At 42.3% G+C, this 19,911-nt stretch overlaps 1 protein-coding gene across 4 annotated transcripts in view; it reads right to left on the bottom strand.

Annotated features, from left to right (window-relative positions):
- Nucleotides 1–19,911, bottom strand: part of LOC108896900 (kelch-like protein 29) — a 190,541-nt gene that overhangs the window by 46,083 nt on the left and 124,547 nt on the right. For all 4 annotated transcript variants that reach the window (XM_051071975.1, XM_018696196.2, XM_018696195.2 and 1 more), the window contains exons 7-10: nt 16,416–16,612; nt 14,027–14,139; nt 12,525–12,671; nt 439–637 (exon numbers count right to left, since the gene is read on the bottom strand). In XM_051071975.1, the coding sequence (XP_050927932.1) occupies nt 439–637; nt 12,525–12,671; nt 14,027–14,139; nt 16,416–16,612 (656 nt within the window). The remainder of the gene's footprint in view (nt 1–438; nt 638–12,524; nt 12,672–14,026; nt 14,140–16,415; nt 16,613–19,911) is intronic.

Raw genomic sequence — 19,911 nt, 5'->3', positions numbered from 1 at the left:
GGAAGCCGTTATAGTCAGCAACTTTCACCTTTTCATGGCAATCTCAATCAGGCTTGGCTCTGGTAGCTGTTTGTTTGATTGTGGAAAGAAAAACTGGTCATTAATATATGACATGTTGCCCTTGTGTACATTTAAGTATTTAAGTACAGAAACATTATGCAGTTCTAAATCATTGATTTTCCGGTTGTGGGCTAAAATCAATACAATGCAATGGCAAGTCAGGATCTCCTTGTGGAGACCTGACCTCTGTGTCACCTTGTTGTGGTAAACTATGAATACTGGATGGCTGTTTATAGGTGCATAGACGCTGGCAATGTGTTCTGGGTCAATTACATCTGCAGGCGGCAGATCATGTCCCTGCCATCCCATTCTAATACCAACCAAGCCAAAGATGGTGATGCAGGGTATCTCTGCTCGCATGTGTGAGTGTGTGTTTACCAGCAGAAAGTCGTGGCCGGGTTCTGGGCGTCTGCATCTCTTGCCGTGCGTGGGGAAGCATGTGGTAACGCTTGGCCTCGTTGACCAGATCACGGCACGCCTCTGACGATTTGATCAGCTCCTCATTGTCCACAACGTTCAGCAGGTAGGATGGGTGGATGAAGGGAAGACGCACCACCGCCAGCAGCTCTGACAAATGCTGAGCAGACAGGGAGAGGAGGAAAAGAAAAGAGGAATGATTAGATGCTGAAGGCAGCAATCAGCGAGTGTTGCTTAAATAACATAACAGAGGCAAGAATAAAGAATCAAAAGCAAACACTAATGAAACTGTGTTTGCAGACATCTAAACTAATTTAGACTGAGTGAAACTGCCAGGGATGATCAAAGAGATTTTATATGAACAACATTAAACAAATAGCAGATAAAAACACAGTGGATCATAGCCAGCAAACACAGACACATTTTCCTTATTATAATTGTTTTTTGCTGTACAAGTAACCCTCTTTAATATCTTAAAAGATTGGAAACGAAACTCACATAATAACTCGCATCATACTTGATAAAAGCCTGGGCCTTTAGAGTGAGGAAACCTATTTGTAGCGAGACCATTAGATCAGTTTCTGTCAGTGTCAAGCCCGCAAAGCTTCAGTTCAGCACCCCGCATGTGTCACTTTTCTATTTCTATACTTGTGCAGGACAAAAAGCCCTGGCAAAAAATGAGCAAATATCCTCCCCAAACTAGAGTTATTTATGTATGTGCCATGATGCTCTGGTACATTTCACTAACAGCTAAAAATGTCTAATTCTGTCATTAATTCATCTGTCATTAGAAGTCAAAAATAATATCTGGCTAAATTTTTCAGCAAGATCTGCTCACCATCCCACTTTTATATGTGCATTTGGTTACGCCGCAAGAGCCAAAATGAGGCAGCAGGGGGTATCTTACTGCCTCCACCTTCTGCTCCTGATTTTTTTTCCGACAGCTAATTCTTCTTCTGCCGCTAAATTAAGATTCAGTTCTGGTCAATAATAAACAATTCAAGGCAAGAGACAATCCAAAGCAAGATGCCAGCAGGACCACCAGCTAAAGTTTGAACATTAAAAAAAACAAAACACACAATTATGGCTTTAAATTAGCACCTTTTCCTTCAAGGATACTTTTAAGGTGATGAGCTTGTGTATAATGACAAGTTTTTGAACCGAAATGATGAAACTCCTCGACCATAGCGACACATATATTTGTGTTTTTCAGTTTTTTCCTTCCATCACTGAGTGGGCATACATTTACCATTTACATGTGCTTATACGGTATAGGTGTTCAGACACAGAGACAGGACAGACTGTTACCATGGCAACTTCATCTATAGCTCTTGCTACTCTGTGTGTGTGTGTGTGTGTGTGTGTTTTTTTTTTTTTTCCCAGTGAGCGTGTAGAAAAGTATGTGTGCTGGTCTGTACCCCCATGGGAGTCTCATCTATGTCGACAGTAAAAGCTGTAAACAAGCGGTGGACAGAGCGACAGAGAACTGGGCGGAGATTGACCCCGCTGACCCTCAGAGCGACGTGACTGAGCCACGCGGGGGGAGAGCGACAAAACAACAGACTCAGAGAAACATCATTCAGGGGAGAACAAATAATAAGCTGACACTCTGCCTAAGCATCTCCCTCTCCCACCTGAGGCCTTTTTACTGTGGCATGTGTCCCATTTGCTCTCTACTGATGTCCTGGGCGCACCGAACCAGAAAGGAGGAAACAAGACAGCGGAAGAGAACGGGAACGGGACGAAGAGGAGGAGAAGGGAGAGCAGTTTGAGCAGGAAGGGACAGAACAGCGGCGAGGGGAAGACACGGGAGAAGGAAAAGAGTAGCAGGACGAGAAAGTAGAAAAGACAAGATGAGCGAACTGAAGTCAACTGAGGAGAGGATGGAAGCAAGGATGTGACGGTTCTGCGCCAGTCAGAGAGATCCACTGATGACATTTCCTCCTCTGTGACAGAGCTTGGAGCCAAACGCCATCCTGCTGATGGGACTGTCTGCTTCCCTCCTCCATGAACGCTTGCAGCTTACCCAACAATTTATCAAACAAACAGCTCGATACCCGCATAAACACACTGGCGGTTGCTCTCAGCACCACATCTCAGACACAGGAAGCAGGTAGTGTCAAAGCAAGCTACTTAGCATACAGAGATATTCTTAAGGGAAGAATCACTAGCTTGGGAGAAGCTACAACTTCCAATTAAAGTCCCCCCATAGTGGGAGATTTGCCCCAGTAATTACTGAGTCATGTCACACTCAAATGGAGGTGACTTAAGCTTCAGGCTTACTGCTCTGCTTTTCTATTACAAGCTACTTTTCTCCAGTTCTGCCACAACCTCACCTCTGACATGTTATTAATGCCAGTAATCGGATGTGGGCAAATTTTAAAAACACATATCTGACAGTAAATCCCTTTTAGACAAATTAGTACAAATACAGGGAGAAAGAACTCCATTTTGTTGTATTTAAAGTTGATTTTGGCTCATGAAATCATACATGTGCATCTGCAGGGCGTTCAAATTAGGTCTACGTCTGACCGTACAGGCCCTCAGAGCTAAATTAAAGCTGTATATAGGGCAGTTTCAGCCAGGTGGTGCCCTTAGTGGCATGGCAGAAATTAATGTGCTCAAATGTCCAGGGGGCGCATGGTGAAATCTTGCTCCTGCTCTGAACACCAGGTGGACGAGTGAAAAAGGCCCCAGGCATCAATTTTGTTTTTGGTCCTCTCTGGTGTGGAGTTTGCATGTTGCGTGGGTTTCATCCAAATATTCTCTGTTCCCTGTAACTGTGAACGTATCTCTATGTATAACTCATGACCTATCCCAAGAGTTTCCCTGCCTCTCGTGGAGTGCATCCTGAGATAGATATCACTGACCTTGAATAGGAGTAAGCAAGTATAGAAAATCAGTCACAGGGGTGCTCTTCTAGAAACAAGCTTCTTTCAGAATTCAAAGAGCAGATAAACTCTGAGTGCAACGAGTCAGCAGGTCAAGAGTTCAAGGCATGATGGAGAGACTAAGCTGTGTTAGAGCTTCGCACACATGTGCTCTCATTAGCAGTATTGTCTTGGTGGACTGGAAAATCTGTACCCACATCAGTGAGTACAGAGTAAGTTAGGTTTCCTTTACTTTTAGAAGAGGAAGCAAAGAAAAACAAAAGCTTTCTCCTGTACCATCTGCAAATCTTCGCTCCACACAAATCCACATCTGTTGTAGCCTGTCTTCACTTGCCAAACATCTTTAAAATGGCAGTAAAACTACCTCAAAGAGACAGCATCTGGTCTCTGCAAAAAGGTAAGGACTGCTACCACATAAATATCCACACAAAACACACCCACACACATAGACACAAATATCTACACATGTGAATACAGAAAGAGACAGATGGGATACACTGCAGCAGGAAGGTCTGTAAGCGTGATTGTACTGCATTATAATCATGTGTTGTTTGTGGTCATAGCTGTTGTTAATCTGGTTGGTGTGTTCAGTCCAAAGTCTGATTTGACTCTAAATCTCGTAGAAGAGATTAAGACATTGTAAGGTCACTAACATTGACCTCTATTTAAATAAACAACCATGATTACAATTGTGGGATATCCCCTAAGTGTGTGTATGTGTGTAGATGGATGTGTGTGGTAAAGAGTGATTGGATAATGTCTGGCTGTTTTTCTCCCATCTCTCTCCCCTCTGTCCCTCTTTTTCTGGAAAAAAAAAAAAATTACTCCTCCTCTCTAGTTCTAACTAACTCACTATCTCTCCCACTTCTTTTTCACTTTCTGTCTCTCCACCTCCATTCCCGCTCCTCGCTCTTCCTCCCACACACGCATATATCGGCATGGAAATGAGGGAGAGTTGCACACTTGCTGCTAATATTCAAATCCAAAGTGTCAGACCTCACGAAAAAAGGAGGCCTGCTTCGTGCCAGCCATTGAAACTACTCGAGCAGGAATTATTCCAAATACTGTTTACTCGGTTGTTTATCTTTTGGAACAATGTCTTTTTTAAAGAAAGACAACAATGTTTTGTTGTCACTTTGATAATGCTAGGCGGCTTCCCTAGATTTTTTAAATGTTATTTTGGTTGAGAAGATTTATGAGCTACTCTGTGTTTTCTTGTATTTTTAGTTTTTTGGCACTGCTCTGTCATACCTTCTGGTCACTGACTCACTCATGGACGTTAAATGGACAGTTAGTGCTGCCATCAGTGGTGGCACCACCTTATCTAATCACATGCTTTCATGCAAATTTAGCTCAAATGTAGTTCAGTCAACCAGAAGGCAGTTATACAGCAGTCATATTTCATACACAACAGTACAGGTACACTGTGAGACTGGGCAGTTTCATGCCTCATGTGGTTTTTAATCACTGTCTTTAATTACTATATTGTTTTCTTTTAAATCACTTGCCACTGATTAAATACACTTAACTCATTCATTTGGAGGAGGATTAATTCCATATTTGCTTTGCGCACCTCTTAAATGTCACCGTTTACCTGTGCCTCTATCCTACAAATCTATTTATGGATTGCATGAAAAGGCAAAGCCCCCATTCTTATGTAACAGGTGAGCTTGTTAGCCATGCCAGCAGCAAAGCTCTAGGGATGTCTGTCTGTCAGCTGGTCAAGTGGTCACTCAACCACACAACTACTGGATGGATTGCCATGAAACTTAGCACAGATTTCCCAGGTCCCCAAAGGACAAACCCTACTGACTTTGGTGACTCCCTGACTGTTCTGCTGGCAGCATGGTCATGTTAAATTTTCACACCGTGTAATACTTTGGTTTATGAATAAATACCTGCAAAACTAATAACATTCTCATCGACCTCAGCTGTACTTAATGTTTGTGCTCATTAGCAAATATTAGTATGCTAAGATGCTGAATTAAGATGGAGAACATGGTTAACATTATACCTGATAAACAGCAGCATTTACAGTGCAGAGCTAGTCTCTTCCACTCAAAATCCTCTATAGAAGGTGCAGCTGACAATAGGAGTCTGACATAGAAATGGCTGACAGCTTCAAATATCTTGGACTTACACTGGACAATAAATTCAGCTCTGACCAACAGACAAAGAACATTCAAAAAAGGTGTCATCAAAGTCAATAATCCAGAAACTAAAATGACTCTATGTCGCCACCCCATTTCCTCCTACTGCTATACCTAAGCATTTTTCAACCCATTCTGCTCCACTGCTCCACCTGTTTCATGCTACATGCTCTCTGTCACAAACCAGGCAATAGCAAACACAATAGCAAGGACATCACACACCCACATTTCCCTGCCCTTTGGACCCAGTTAGGGCTCACCTGGTACCTGCGGCCATAGCAGCCCTAAACAGGGCTTTGCATTTTGTCCTCATGCTGCTGTTATATGATCTGGTGTTATGTGGTGGTGTGTTGTATTTATGTATTTTTGCTTGTCATGGTTGTGTGAAGATGTGTGCTAATTGTTGTACAGGGGGAATCTAACTAACTAACTAGCTAACTAACTGACTGACTAATGTTTGGAAAGGGTGAAGTGATAAGTAGGTCACATGGTTTTGAGTGGAACTTTCATTAACAGCGGTATGTCCCTCTTGACAAATTGTACTGCTGCACAATGACAATTGCCTGTGTTGAGATATTACCGTAATAATGTACATTCAGCTTTAAACGGTTTAGCCCTTTCATTCCTCCATCTTCTCCACCTCTCTCAAGATTCCTTTTTCCATCACCCATTTGTGGATGAAATCTCCTCTTTTGGGGCATATATATTCATGGGATTACAAAGATTTTGCCAACATGCACCTTAAAGCTGAACTGAGGCTTAATTCTTCAGTAAGGAAAATTAAATTACTCTAGTATTGTGCTTTATGCATACCTGGATAAGTCAAAATTTCTTACATCTGACATTGAGTTGAAGGCTATTTTTTCTGTATCTCAAAAGCTAATCCGAAAGGTAAGTGACAGAACTGATATTTAAACAGACTGTGGTGTTAAGTCTGGTAAATATTGATGGAAGCAGAGGCATGAAGGCTTTTACCGTCCTCTCTGGAAGTGTGTTGAGTAGAGAGTGCATACTCTGGACGCATGCCACAGGAATTGTGTGCTAAAAGGGTTGGATTGTTAAATGTCTATATATCTGCATGCATGTGACATGAACCAGGTAAACGAGAATGCTCACAATGCTCAGACCAGTGACGTGCCAGCACTCAGCAGATGAGAGCAGGCAGCATCTGATTCCATCTCTCTCCAACTCCAACAAGCTCTCAAGCAGTCACTCACTCATGCACAGGCACGCAGAGTGAATGTGAGTGTCCCTCCAGACGAATGGTGTGACCTGTCATTTTCATCTTCTCGCCTACTCATCCACGCAATCCGTGTATACTTTTAACATCTAATGGATTCAAATCATAACAGTTACTGTGCCAACTGGGAGGTACAGAGCCTACTGTGTATTTTAAGGCATGATCTTTTCACATTCGTAATAAGGAGTTCAGTGCTTTTTGAAACATATGGAAAGTATCCACCGGAGTCTGAGGACATATGGAAACACTACTTTTAGCTAGTCCACCCACACAAACTTTTTTTCCTCTTCCATTCTCTGTGGACAAGGAGCATTTATGAGGAGTCCATATGCTTATCCACTGACATGCAACCCAGATAACACCTTGTAACTTCACCCCTCTAATGATTTCTATCTATCTTGCACACTGACCCAGTACAAAAACACATCAGCTCAACATCCCCAGTGCCGGCAAATGCACATGCCCTACAGCCCCGTCAGAATGCTTCTACTGCTAAACTTGCAGGGGGAAAATGATGCTGCACAGCCCATCTCAAAAAAAAAAAAAAAAAAAAAAAAAAAAACACTTACCCACACAAACACACACACACACACACACACACACACACAAATTCAGGTAGGTGGACAAAGTATAAGAATGGGTTGAGCCTGCTGAAAGACAGGGATAATGTGTCTAACAGGGAGCCTCTCAGATCTGTCAGAGGCAGCAGAGAAACAGCCAGGAGGCCGCCATCCGCTAACACAGATGACAAATGTCCACTGAGCATTTCCCATTCCACTACTGTCAGCGAGGACTAACGCCTCTTACAGTATGTGTGTGTGTGTGTGTGAGGTGACTCAGTGCCATGGCAGCATCAAATAAATGACACATGAATGGTCATATCTATTTGCTTTGCTCTGAGCAGGTAGGTGTATACGTCTGCTTTAGTGTGAAATATGGACACGCCAATGCTTAAAATGCAGGCCTGAATGAAAATAAAAAATAAAAAACATATACATGCACACATACTCACTCACTGACTGACTCACAAGTGTGTGTTCAATAGAGCGTGTGCCCATGTTTAGCCTCACAGCGCTAACGAACCCACTCAGCTGAAATGACCACAGCTCAGTGTCCTTTTGAGTGTGTGCAGGTTTCTGTGTGAAAACACATGCATGCATGCTTTTTCTTCTGATAACACATTATGGATGAGTAAAATATGCTCTTGCAAATGGCACTTCATTTGGGTTCAAGAGATGCTTTGCTGAGCATGTTTGTGTGTTTTTGTGACTGCATGTGTGTGCATATCCGCCAGAAGGATGGATAGGGGGTGGAGAGAGATGTAGCGGACGACAGACGCCGACTGCTGCCCTGAGCAACTACTGACAGGTGCAATGTGTTCTCCTCTGAGGCCTATTTCAGCATGATTTCATTCAAAGGGGAAAAAAAACGCTTTCTTTTACTCATTAATTCAAAACATGTTTGTATGAAAGACTGCTTGTTGTATATTAACATAAAACTTTCTGGCCTGTCTCTCAACCCACTGACTTGTCTTGACATGGAGGCATGACATGAAGTAATGTCTAGTAACTTCTGAATTTCCCCTTCGATGATACAGTGGAGTACATTTTATTATTCCTCATGATTACTGGAAAAACAGAGAAGTTTGCCTTTTTTGGACAGATAGTGTAATTTGTTTGTTCTCTGTGCACTGTATTGCTAATGCAACTCTTTTGTGTTTATAAGAGAGCCCAGTGGAAATGAGACGCCTTTGACTTGCTCTGGATATGCAGCCGCCGTGGTTGAGTAGCTGCGGTTCAACTGGCTGCACACATCAGGACTGAGCGCACTTGGGGACGACAAAGGACACAGATGAGAATGGAGGTCCAGAGTTCACTGGCTTGCATCACATCCCATCCACTCTCTAATACACAAGTCGTACTTGCACTGATATACAAGCGATTTCCAGTCTTGTGTGAATATTTGAGTACAGGACAGAGATATGAACAGTGACACCCTGTGCATTGTATGTAAATCCCAGTGTGTGTGTGTGTGTGTATGTATGTATGTGTGCAGGAATGTGTGCGTGTGAGCCAGGGGAGAAATAGACCAAGAGGAGAGGAGGCAGAGAGGCAGAAGAAAATGCAAAGATCGCTCACTGCATCAATCTTCATTGCACAGTGTGTATTTGTCATAGATCATTCTGGGGGTGGCATGTGTTGCGTTCAGATCGGCTTACTCTATAACAATTTAAATTTCCTCTTCAAGGATGATTGTTGTGACATAAAGCTCTTCATCTGGAAAAAAAAATCAAAAAAAAACAAAAAAACAATTAACCTTTTCTTAAGGGATGTATAATGATTAAAAGTTTCTGTTTTGAACTTGAAGCTTAAAAAGAAAATCACTAAATTAAAAGTGATACTTGTGGCGAAAGGGTTATTTATACTTTTGAAGGTAAATGAATTGTAAAACTGTGAGCGAAACTCAGTTTATATCCCTTCACAGCCTCAAAGCCTTTTTGTCCTTTGATAATTTTATACTCTAACTACATAATGATAGCATCATTTGTTCTGGGAAAATGGTTTTTTTCTACTTAATGAGTGCTGGAGGAAAAAAAAAACGAATCACATCACCACATTACTAGAGTCAATTGTATAAAATCCCCAAAATAATAACCAGAAATGTATAAGCATATGAAGTAATACCTTTAACTCTATTAATTTGGCTTAGGAACTGCAAATGTCAGGGCAGGCCATTGTTATTTCTGATGAGTGGACAGCAGGTCTTTGCTAATGGCAGGGCTGGCCTTTTTTATCACAAAAATACAGCATTAACTCTCCTTTTTAGCTGTTACATTAGTTGGCCACTTTCCAAAGAGCCAATTAATCAGCCTCTTTTGTCAGGTTGAGTCACCTGGCAAGATAGGATCCTTTATGAAATATGTTGAAGTGAGGCGTAATGGAGGTCCTATTCAGGGATTTGGCAGAGGCTGGCCTGTTATAATTGGAGCCATGTGTCTGTGGTTGTCCCACAAAAGGCTGCTGGGTAAAAGGAAGGACAGGTCTCTCTCTGTCAGCACCTTTGGAGCAAAAACACAATATAGGATACAGTTTCTCCAGCCCCTTGTTTATGTGACTAATGGAACCAGTGTCTGCAGACTAAATGAGGAGGCAGATTTATGAGTTCTCTGATGTTCTGTTTTAATCAGTGCAGGAGAAATCTCCATGTTTACAGGTATGTGTACATGAATATATGCATCATTTATACTCGGGCTGAAACTGAAATATTTTCATTACTGAATTACGTGTTAATCTGTCCGTTCTTATTTGATTAATGATTAGTCTAACTGTGGAAAACAGACATATATAGATGCTTGCAGGGCGGCACACCTTCAATGATACTCAATCAAAGAAAACTGTAACGGCTCTCTTCTTTCATTCAGTGACTTTGAGTCTCATAGCAAACCATTATTAACACTCAAATGCTTTCCCTCTGTCTCTAAGCGATGTCCGGGCCCCGTTTCCCGGTGCCATCGGATGTTAGTGACAGCATAGCGAAGAGAGAAAATTGCATATTATTTACCCACCGCCTTCAATATGCCACTTTTCCACTCTATAGCCTGCAGCTTACAACTCACAGCACATGCACAGACACACAAACGTACAAAGACACACATAATGCGCACACTCTGATGAATGCAAACGCACACCAACTTAGCTCAAGGCTTAAAGCTTTTCCTTCCTCTAGCCTGAGTTTTTCCAGCAGTGCTGTGACATTCTACCCTGACATGTCATTAAAAAGTGTCACAGGTTCTGGGGGAGTGATTTCCGCTGCACTTTGCCTCCATACGGGCAGATGGGGGACTGAGACGAGGGTGGGTGTGAACGATGAGCTGGAGCTGGACCATGCGTGTAAACTCAGCCCTCAGGGTCGCATAACCTTCTCCCTGCGGCATGATGGAAGCAGACTATTCTCTCTCTGCTCTCCTCCTACCCAAGCACCAGGCTTTGCTGGTTGTTTTTTTCGGTCACACATGGGCAGGAGATTTGAGCTTGACCGAGAGCTCAATCACATCTGCGCTCCCTGGATGTCATGGCTCTGCGCAGAGGCACAAACCGTTGGATATCAGATTAGAACACAGGGGCTCTTTTTCCATTCGACTTTCTTTGTTTCTCACCATCTCTTTCTCTTTTCTCAATCACTCCTCTGCCATTTCTGTCTTTCTGTCTCGCTCTGCTTCTTTCTCTCGCTCCAACTCTCTTCCCACCCCTCCTTCTCTTCTCCCTCTCTCTTCGGAGACAGGGTGACCTGGGTGTCTCGTCTCAGGAACCAGTGCAGTGGGTTGTTCAGACAACCGGGAAAATGTTCCATTTCTTTTTTTTTCTTCTACTTCATCTGAGTAACTCACCTCTGCACCTCTCCATTAGACTGTGAGATTGCAGGAGTCTGCTGAACTGAGCTGGCTGGAGGTTTTTGACGCAGATGACAGGGATCGTATGTTCTCCTAAACACTGTGCATCAGTCTTCTTGTGGCTTTTTGTGAATTTGCAGGACCTCCGAGTCAAATTTTCCCATCAGTCACCACAAAAATTCAAATTTTCGAGGTTTTACCAGTAAGAGAGTTTGATCACCACGCATCACACTGCTTCTATCTTATTTCAGTCCTAGAATTTAAGTAAATAACTCCTCTTTCTTATTTTTGACAGGCATCAGCATCTGCTTCCAATAGTTTGTCCTCAAGCTTTGTATGGCACTTAATACTCTGATAGATTTCACCATAATCTCACAGTGCCACATATCAAAGATAAATGCTAAATGTTTAATCCAAAAGGTGAAAAATTCAAATATTGACGTATGTGCCTCATAAAAGCGAGCGCCAGTAAAGTAACATTGATTGCAGAGGTCTGCACCGCCTCTGATTCAGCTGATATAAGGCTGTTCCCCCACTTGCTGGTTGATGAGAAGACATTACTCTGAGTGAATGACTCTTGCTGTGATGGACTGCTGTAATTTATCTGATAATAATCTCACCTCCATTTTTAAACAGCTATAAAATACTTTAAAATCATCAGCTTTAAATTCATGGTTTTCATGACTGAATCCATAAAGAAATCTCATGACCCGAGGTTTTTACCCGCTGGATGGATGTCCGTCTACAGTGTAGTCTACTTACCTTTTCATGAATGTAGGCTGGAGTTGGTGCTCTGACCTTGAGGCTTATTGATTCCAGGTTTGTTCAAGTTTGACCTGCTCTACCTCACTGTCAATACCTATCTTGGGATATATCCTTTGATTATGATTAACAGCCTCTAGGAATAAATCAAACACCTGTTAGGCATAAGGAAAAAGGACTCTGGCTGTCTGTGCTTTTGTTGCTTTTTTATTCAGTATAGTGTCTCACAAACAAATGAAGTGTAACTAAGAATAGAGCACACTCTGAGGGCAAAGCGCTCCTGGGATTATGAACAACTGCTGTGTTAGGCTGCATCTGAGGCACAATGTTGATGAACACTACCGAGAGAAAATGAGGAGTCACTTGTCTGGTTTTTCATGCTGTGCAGCTCTCGGAGCCGACAGGGACGGTCGATATAACAACTACACTAACTACTGCTACGCTGCAGACATATAGTATCTGTACTGTCGGTAGTAACAAAGGCTTTATCTTGCTTTTTTCGTTTCATGATACACTTACAGTATGTGCTTGTTTCAGTAAAGTACACTGTGGCGTCAGAGCAGAGCAGAAGCACACTTCACAAACACACCAATCAGCTCTCTTTTTTTAATTACCTGTACCCTGGAGTTGGGGTCTTGTTTGATCCATCTGATGACCGTCTCATAGACCAGCTCCTCAGCCTTTGTGTTTAGACTGTCGTTGGACAGATAGGCCACCAGGTCCTCCTTGGAAACACTGAGAATTTCCTCTTGCCCTGCCACCTGAAGGGATATGGAAGACAAAAGCATCAGCAAGTTAAGTTGTGGTGTCTGACTTTCAGATATTTCCTGGTTTGTGATGTGATTTTCTTTCAGGAACAGAAGTCTCTTTTGTCAAGTGCAAGTGACAAGTTCATTATTTCCAACCAAAGCTTTGTTTGCAGCTTTAATCTGATAGATTACAGGATTTAAAGAAATAGTTTTGGAAGCAGGCTGATTTTCTTTGATGAGAAGATTAATACTGATTTTATAATGAATCAGTAAGCATGGAGATAGAGCCCTACCTAAAGTAGCTCTTGTAATTCATTTTAATTAGTACAAAAACAGCAATATAACAAAGACAAAGGGAAAATTATGTGTTGTAACTATAGGTGAGACTGAAATCATTCTAGTTCACTGATTCACCACTCCCTTTATTACAGACACTCAGTACTCTGTACTGCACTGACAGGCAATAAGCTGTCCAAAGTTATTTTTTGTCTAGAAAGTATGAAGCATTGAATTATACTGAACAGAAAGTAGTGTACATTCCATAGTAGTGTGCTAATTAGTTAACAGGGACTGATCTGTTGGCGACAGGTGGCTAGGTGCAGTGACTTCCTGGAGTCTCCTATAGTTGCCTGGCTAAGATAGCCATTTTTTGGAAATGATAAAATACAGAGATATGCCTTCAATAGTTATCGAATGGGTCTTGATGAATAGCTGTATCTAGCATCACAGATGAAGGTTAACTAAACGGATTGTCTGTTTCTTTTCTTCCTTTGATGGCTAATGGAAAAAAATGGCATTGGTAACAAAGGTAAGGTCAGAAAAAAAAAAACACTTTCAGACCCTAGTGTAGGGGAGGATTTTTTTTTGTCCTATGTCCGTTTGTGTGATTGACCCTCCTTTTCAGCTACAGACAAATCTCTCTTGAATTTTCTATGAATGTGTTTTGTGTCTTTGGTGTCTTTATGCCTTAACTTCATCAAAGCACTGTAAGCTTGCTTTTGAACAAATATGTCCATATATTTGCTAGTTAGAACTAAAAATGCATAAAATTGAATGTTTTACATATAAGACTCTAATTTTAATCTGGTCTCAACAGACTTCAGATTAATTTAGTGGAGCAGAAAGTACAATATTCCCCTTTGCAGTATAAAGTATGAAGTCTCACAAATTGGTACTGAAGCAAAACAAGTTATTTTTATGGTATTAACTCTATTAAGGTGATATGTTCAGGTTTTATTGCGGTTTTAAAATAGTTTTATTTACTTTTTACATACTTTTTTTTACTATTTTCTCTCAACTGCAAAAAGTTACGTAACTTTGCCCCACAGGAATGGATGCAATCAGAAAGATGATGAATCTCTACCCACCTCAGGGAAGTTTTGCAGCGCAAAAGCTTTGGCCATGTTGTGGAGCTCTGTACAACTCATTGCTTCAGCCATCGCCAGCACTCCCAGACAGTTAGCCGCAGTCAACTGTTTTTCTGGAGTCCATAAACAAGGTCGGAGAGACAGGGAGATCGACAGCAAGACAGATAGAGGGGACAGAGAAACCAAAACAAGAGAGAAACAGAGACAGAGGTAGATTTATTAAGACGGGTAAAAAAAAAACATCATTCAGACATCCATAAAAAGATCACAGACGTAGAAAGCTACGGAGACAGAAAAACTGGCCGCAGGTAGCACAGACCCATAGCCTATCCGGGTGTGTATCTGCCTGAGACTAAGGGAGAACAAGTATAATAACTCAAAACAGCTCCGGGGACAAACAACGAGGGGAATCGATCGCTCACAGTCCAGGCAGGAGGTGGTGGATGGCAGGGAGTGGGATTTGGGATTAGCTGGGCCACTTTAAAGAAGTCCTGTCAGATCTTGGGGTCTAATACACATACACACACACACACAAACACGCACACATGGAGTCTCATATTTTCTATGAAACTACCCTGATGGCCAGGCCAGCGGGGAGAAGGTTTATGCTACCGCCTGTGATCTCTTGTAAGAATGCAGCGTTTAAGGTGGTGTGTCTGTAATTTTAGTTTTTTGACGCACATAGCCATTTATCACAGGAGAGGAAAATGTGCTGGTGGTGTAGTGCACACACACATAAACACACAGGCAGGCAAACGCGCTGATCAACTGGGTCAGTGGCCACTGAAAGAGGCCTGATTAAACAATAGCCATCAAAGAGAAGCACCGCCAGGCTTTTATCACTGAAGACAGAGTCTGAGAGTCTTTCCTAAACACATATCAGCCAATAAAGGTCAACTAACATCTGCGAAATCACAGCTAAACACAAGCCAAACCAGAGGCCAAATAAAAGCTGGCTTCACGCTGCATCAGAGTGGGGGTTAGGGGCTAAACAAAAAGCTGTCTAAAAATGTTCCTCTGTTATGCCATTTGAGCAGATGAATAGTTGTTACATTGTGCGTGCTTGCATACTCAGAGCATTACGTTGCATAATCCTTTCATCAGTTTCCTCAATGCAAGACAGCCAGGTTTGCAATTTAATTTGTCGGATAAAAGTGTGTTAAATTCACTTAGATCTACCTAGACGCAGGGCATGGAAAATTAGTGTTAGGTCAAGGCAGTAAAAATATGTGAAATGCCTCCCATTGTGGCCAATATCTTAATAACAGCTCAAACATGGAGCACATTGCCAATTCACTTTCAATCCTCTGATAATAAAAAAGTTGTAATTTTCTCACAGAGCAGCAGGCAAACGATAAATGTTTTTATTTGCTTGAATCTGAAGTTGTGTGAATAAAAGTCAAAGCCGGTATAAGTAGGTTGAGGAGATGTTTGCTATTTGTCCTCAGTGTATTTGTTATGAACTTTAATAATATCTGACACAGTATCAATTTCTCTCTGTTCAAGGACACATGCTTGCGTCACTATTCCTCTGAAATGTCATGAATCTTGTCGAGGAAGAATGGATTGACGTCTCACTGGCAATGAAGTCTACAAATGGCTTCCCTGTTTTCCTCTGCTTTTTTTTTCTTTTGTTCCCAAATCGAGAAAAACAAATCAATAATGTGGGCTGCTGGTTCTCTTTTACTTTCTTTTCACTCCTTTCTTGCCACTGACCTTTTTGCTAACATGCACTTCCCCTGTGTTACCGATACCCAAAACAATTTATTAAATTGAATGCAAAGCCTGACATTTGCAGCTTTTTGGTTGCCTGACCCACTAAAATCTGGAACATGCCATTTGCTTTTCATGTGACCTCTTGGGCTCCTGAAAGCCCCCCCCCCCTCCCCTTTGCTCCACTTTCCATACCTTGTCTAAGTATCGAGGCAGAGTATCAATCTGTTTTGCTATTTTTCGATTCCACTGCAGTTCAGGCCAGAGGATTTGACATTTAAGTGACAATTGTTCCTTGACCTTTTCATAACTCTGCCCCCGTGCTTGGTCTGGGCCACAGGGACAAGATCAGAGGCACTGTGCCCATCTGAGAGCGTTAGCGAGCAGGATTCTCACACGGCTGCTAGCTTTGGAAACATGACAAAAAAAGAGGGTGATGTGCCAGCATCAGGGAGGAAATTTCAGATCTGCGCAAGACATTCTGCAAGGCTGTGTAGTGATGAAGCGTGACAGCATATGAAATTACGCAAGACTGTAGGAAAGGTCACATAGGAATATCTCTTGTAATAAGCCTGCACGCTTGCAGATATAAGCATACAACACTTGCACGCAAACACACAGACACAACACAAACAAACCCCTCTACCCCCCCTGCTGTTTCCTGAGCCGGTCCTACCTAAGAAGGAGACACAGACTTTACAGAAGGTGTTGAACTGGAACTTGTTGGCAGCCTCCAGCAGCGTCTTGGCGTTGGCCGAGTCGATGACCAGTGATCCCGTGTAGACAAACTCAAGCAGCAGCTCCAGCACGTCGGCGCTGATGTTGCTCATGTTCAGCTCCAGCATCTCCCCGCTCCTCGTCTCCCCTGATGACCTGGTCGACCAATCATGGCAGAGACAGCGGGGGGGTTAGAGGAGTTATGAGAGGAGAAGCGAGGAAACAAAAACAAAAAGGAGGATAGGGACACAAATACGTGTATGCTACAAACAACACCTATAACACACCTGGGCCAGTACAAGAGTGGGGAGAAAATAAGAGAATCATTACACAATAAGATAACAACGTAAAGTGAAAAGGGACAGAAACAGAACTTTGGATGGTTTCTACTTTTCTATGGGACTAGCAGATTTGCAACTATAGTTCTGCATCTGAAACAAAATGTCCCCTCTGAACAAAGATTAGGCAAACAAAAGTTATTGCTTAGTTTCAACAGGCATGCTTATCACATGTGTGTTTTCATGTATGCATAGTTTTAGAGATGGACATGCATACATGGCAAGGTACATATGAGCTACCAGACAGAAAACAGAGAGAAAGAAAGTGACGGCGCAGATCATACACTGACATATGATAGAAATGTGAGGTATGCTGGTTAAAGCATGTAGTACTGGAGACCTCTCGCTGTTCGTGAGCCTACACCGCTGCCTTGTGCGGGTTGAGTTTCAAAGAAGCGTATCCACTCCTACTGGCACGGTGTAAGAGGTGCCAGGGAGTGCTTGGATGAGCAAATTAAATAGAATATGATATCCCCTCGTAACGCAGAGCCCACAATGTGCAGGGGAGTGGAGGGCTGCTTTCAGAACTGAGCCACGTTGTGACTTCACCGGGATCAAATGGCCGAGATTAGTTCACATGCAGGATTCCCCCGGGGAGGTATGAGAGCGTTAAATAACACCTCGCCACCCATGTTTAATGTCCCATGTGAAACAATAATCCACTCAAGGGCAAAATAAATGGAATCAAAGCCCCGCAGAACGCGTGCCCCCACCACTATGTCTCTCTCCCCGCGGCTATGGACATCAACAATATGAAAAGTACCCTACATTAAGATGGATGGAGGCTGTTTGCTTCTGTCAGTCATGGTAGCACAATGATAACACTGTCTGTTCCTCTGCGTGCGTGTGTGCGTGTGTGAGTTCAAGTGTGTCTCTTTTCCTTTTCTGTTGGAGCCAGTTTGTTGGATTAGAAATCATGACAAACAGTCAGCATTTAGTGAGACAGAGACAGCAAAACAAACAAGATGAGACAGGTGGACGAAATGGTTAGAGTGAAGACGAGAGAGGAGAGGTTTTGGGGGGGCTGGGGGGAGGGGGACTGGATGAGGAGGAAGCAAAAGGAAAGGGGAGAGGCAGGGCGAGACGGTTCTTCCACAGGGAGCCAGCAGCCATCCTTCTGAGGGAGGGGTTGGGTTGTTCCATGACTGTGCCTTGGTCTTTTAAATAAGAGATATCCCCGCCCACCCCCAAAAAAAATCCACCATCACACCTAAACAGAGCCTTTGTCCCCGCTGCAATAATCATCAGTAGCCTGTAGTGTATGAACTGAGACATTAGTTGTCATTTAAAGCGCACTCAGGAGGTGAAAGGGGAGAAGGACATCCAAAAATAAAATAAAAGACAATGGCATTTGTCTCTGGATGGACATTGGCTGGAAAAACCAAGGCAGTTACTCTTTTTCCTCCTGCAAAGCAAAAAGCCACATAGTGTTATTGCCCTTTTTCCGCACAAAGCCCTGCAGTGGGGGCAGGTAGTAAGACAGAGAGAAGGGAAGGGGGAGTGTCGTTCAGGGTTAAAGTGATGGAGGGAGGTGGGGAAGAAAAGAGAAGGGGGGGAAGAGCTAAAAATAAAGGAAGAGCATGCTCATCAACCTGGTCAATTAGTGCAATAGGAACCAGCTCGAGTGGCAGTTTGTTTTGTCTGAGCACTTATGTTATGGAAATGACTTTTCTGGAGCTTCTAAAAGAGGTGGATATTTATGCTGTGTCTGATTGCAGACTTGAATTTAAATAGTGAAAGAGGGAGGCAGGGAGGACAGGAGAGACAGAGGAGGAGAGATAGGGCGAGGGGGGGGACGGGAGATGGGCACACTCAGGCAAAGAAATTTGTTTGTGAAAAATGCGCCACTTATTCAAGAGGAAGTCTTAAAATCAGCAGAGACTGTCAGAATGGTGGTGAGCAGAGGCGGAGTGGAAGGAGGGGAGCAGCAGCACACACGCACACACATGCACACACACTTCCTAATACATCCTTCAACCTAAAAAAAGCCCATTTTACAGGGAATACATTTAGCTTTTTCTTCTAAGACCATTTATTCTGTGGAGGTACATACACTACCAAGACATGTTAAGATAGAGGCTTATTCACATGAAAAGCGTACGCTGTCTGAGCTAAAAATGGCTAGCAATTACATCTTCTGTCACAACATAAATCAGGAATAAATTATAAAAATAAACAAACATAATGTGGTGGCTTTATCAGTGCTGACACTAAAGTTTTGCTTGTGCTTGCATTTAGGTATTGAGGCCACAGTATTCCATCCATAACATCAGGTTTGTTACGGGAGACTTCAAGGCTATCTGGCTGGAACGAGCTCAGTTTATGTCAGACGCTCTAAAGGACAAAGAGGACAGGGTGACAGGTGGAGAGTTTAAAAGCCCAAACCTCCGTCCAAGTGTGAACACAGGGCCATCAGCATGAGAGAAGAAAACTAAAAGTGGACATTGGATTGACAGAAGTCTTGATGGGAAAACTTTGCCTGAAAGTTTCTTTTGAGGAGCAATGACAGAACCAATATGGTAGGGAAAATCTGACCTTAAGATTTGCAGCATCACAAATTAAGTGTCAGTTTACTGAAACTTTAAAAAAAAAGGTGTTAAATAAGGTGTCTAGCCGTGCTTGAAGTTTTTATTTGCCCAGGTTTTGAGAAATTCATTTCTGAGATTTCTGTCTCCAACACAATACAGTGGAGGTCAGTGGAATTTAATTTCCAGTTCTTACTGCTTTACTTTATTTAAAAAATCCACAACACCACCTCCTTCTAGAAGAAAAATGCATGATACGTTTTTTAATAATTTTTTTTTTTTTTTTTTTTTTTTTTTTTTCCAAAGAAATTGTTTGTATGAAATCACAGCACATTTTAAAGCTCCAGGTACAGCATGTCATAGTTTTGTATTTAGATTTTTTCTTGTGTTTCTCACATGAAATTATTAGGTCTTAATCTGATTGAATTTAAGTTAAAATATGTTACCAAAATGAATCATAAAAATTTCAAAATTTAAGTTAAAAATAAATACTATGTTCAGGTTTGCCAATTTACTCAGAGGTTTGACAGTTTTTTTGGTGTTTTTGTCTTCTGTTTTCAGACAGCAGGCCTTGAAGATCCGCACTATGAAG

This window comes from Lates calcarifer, linkage group LG7_1, assembly GCF_001640805.2.
Source record: "Lates calcarifer isolate ASB-BC8 linkage group LG7_1, TLL_Latcal_v3, whole genome shotgun sequence".
NCBI lineage: Eukaryota > Metazoa > Chordata > Actinopteri > Centropomidae > Lates > Lates calcarifer.
The sequence above is the reverse complement of the archived record's forward strand: the minus strand, read 5'-3'. Positions and strand labels throughout refer to the sequence as shown.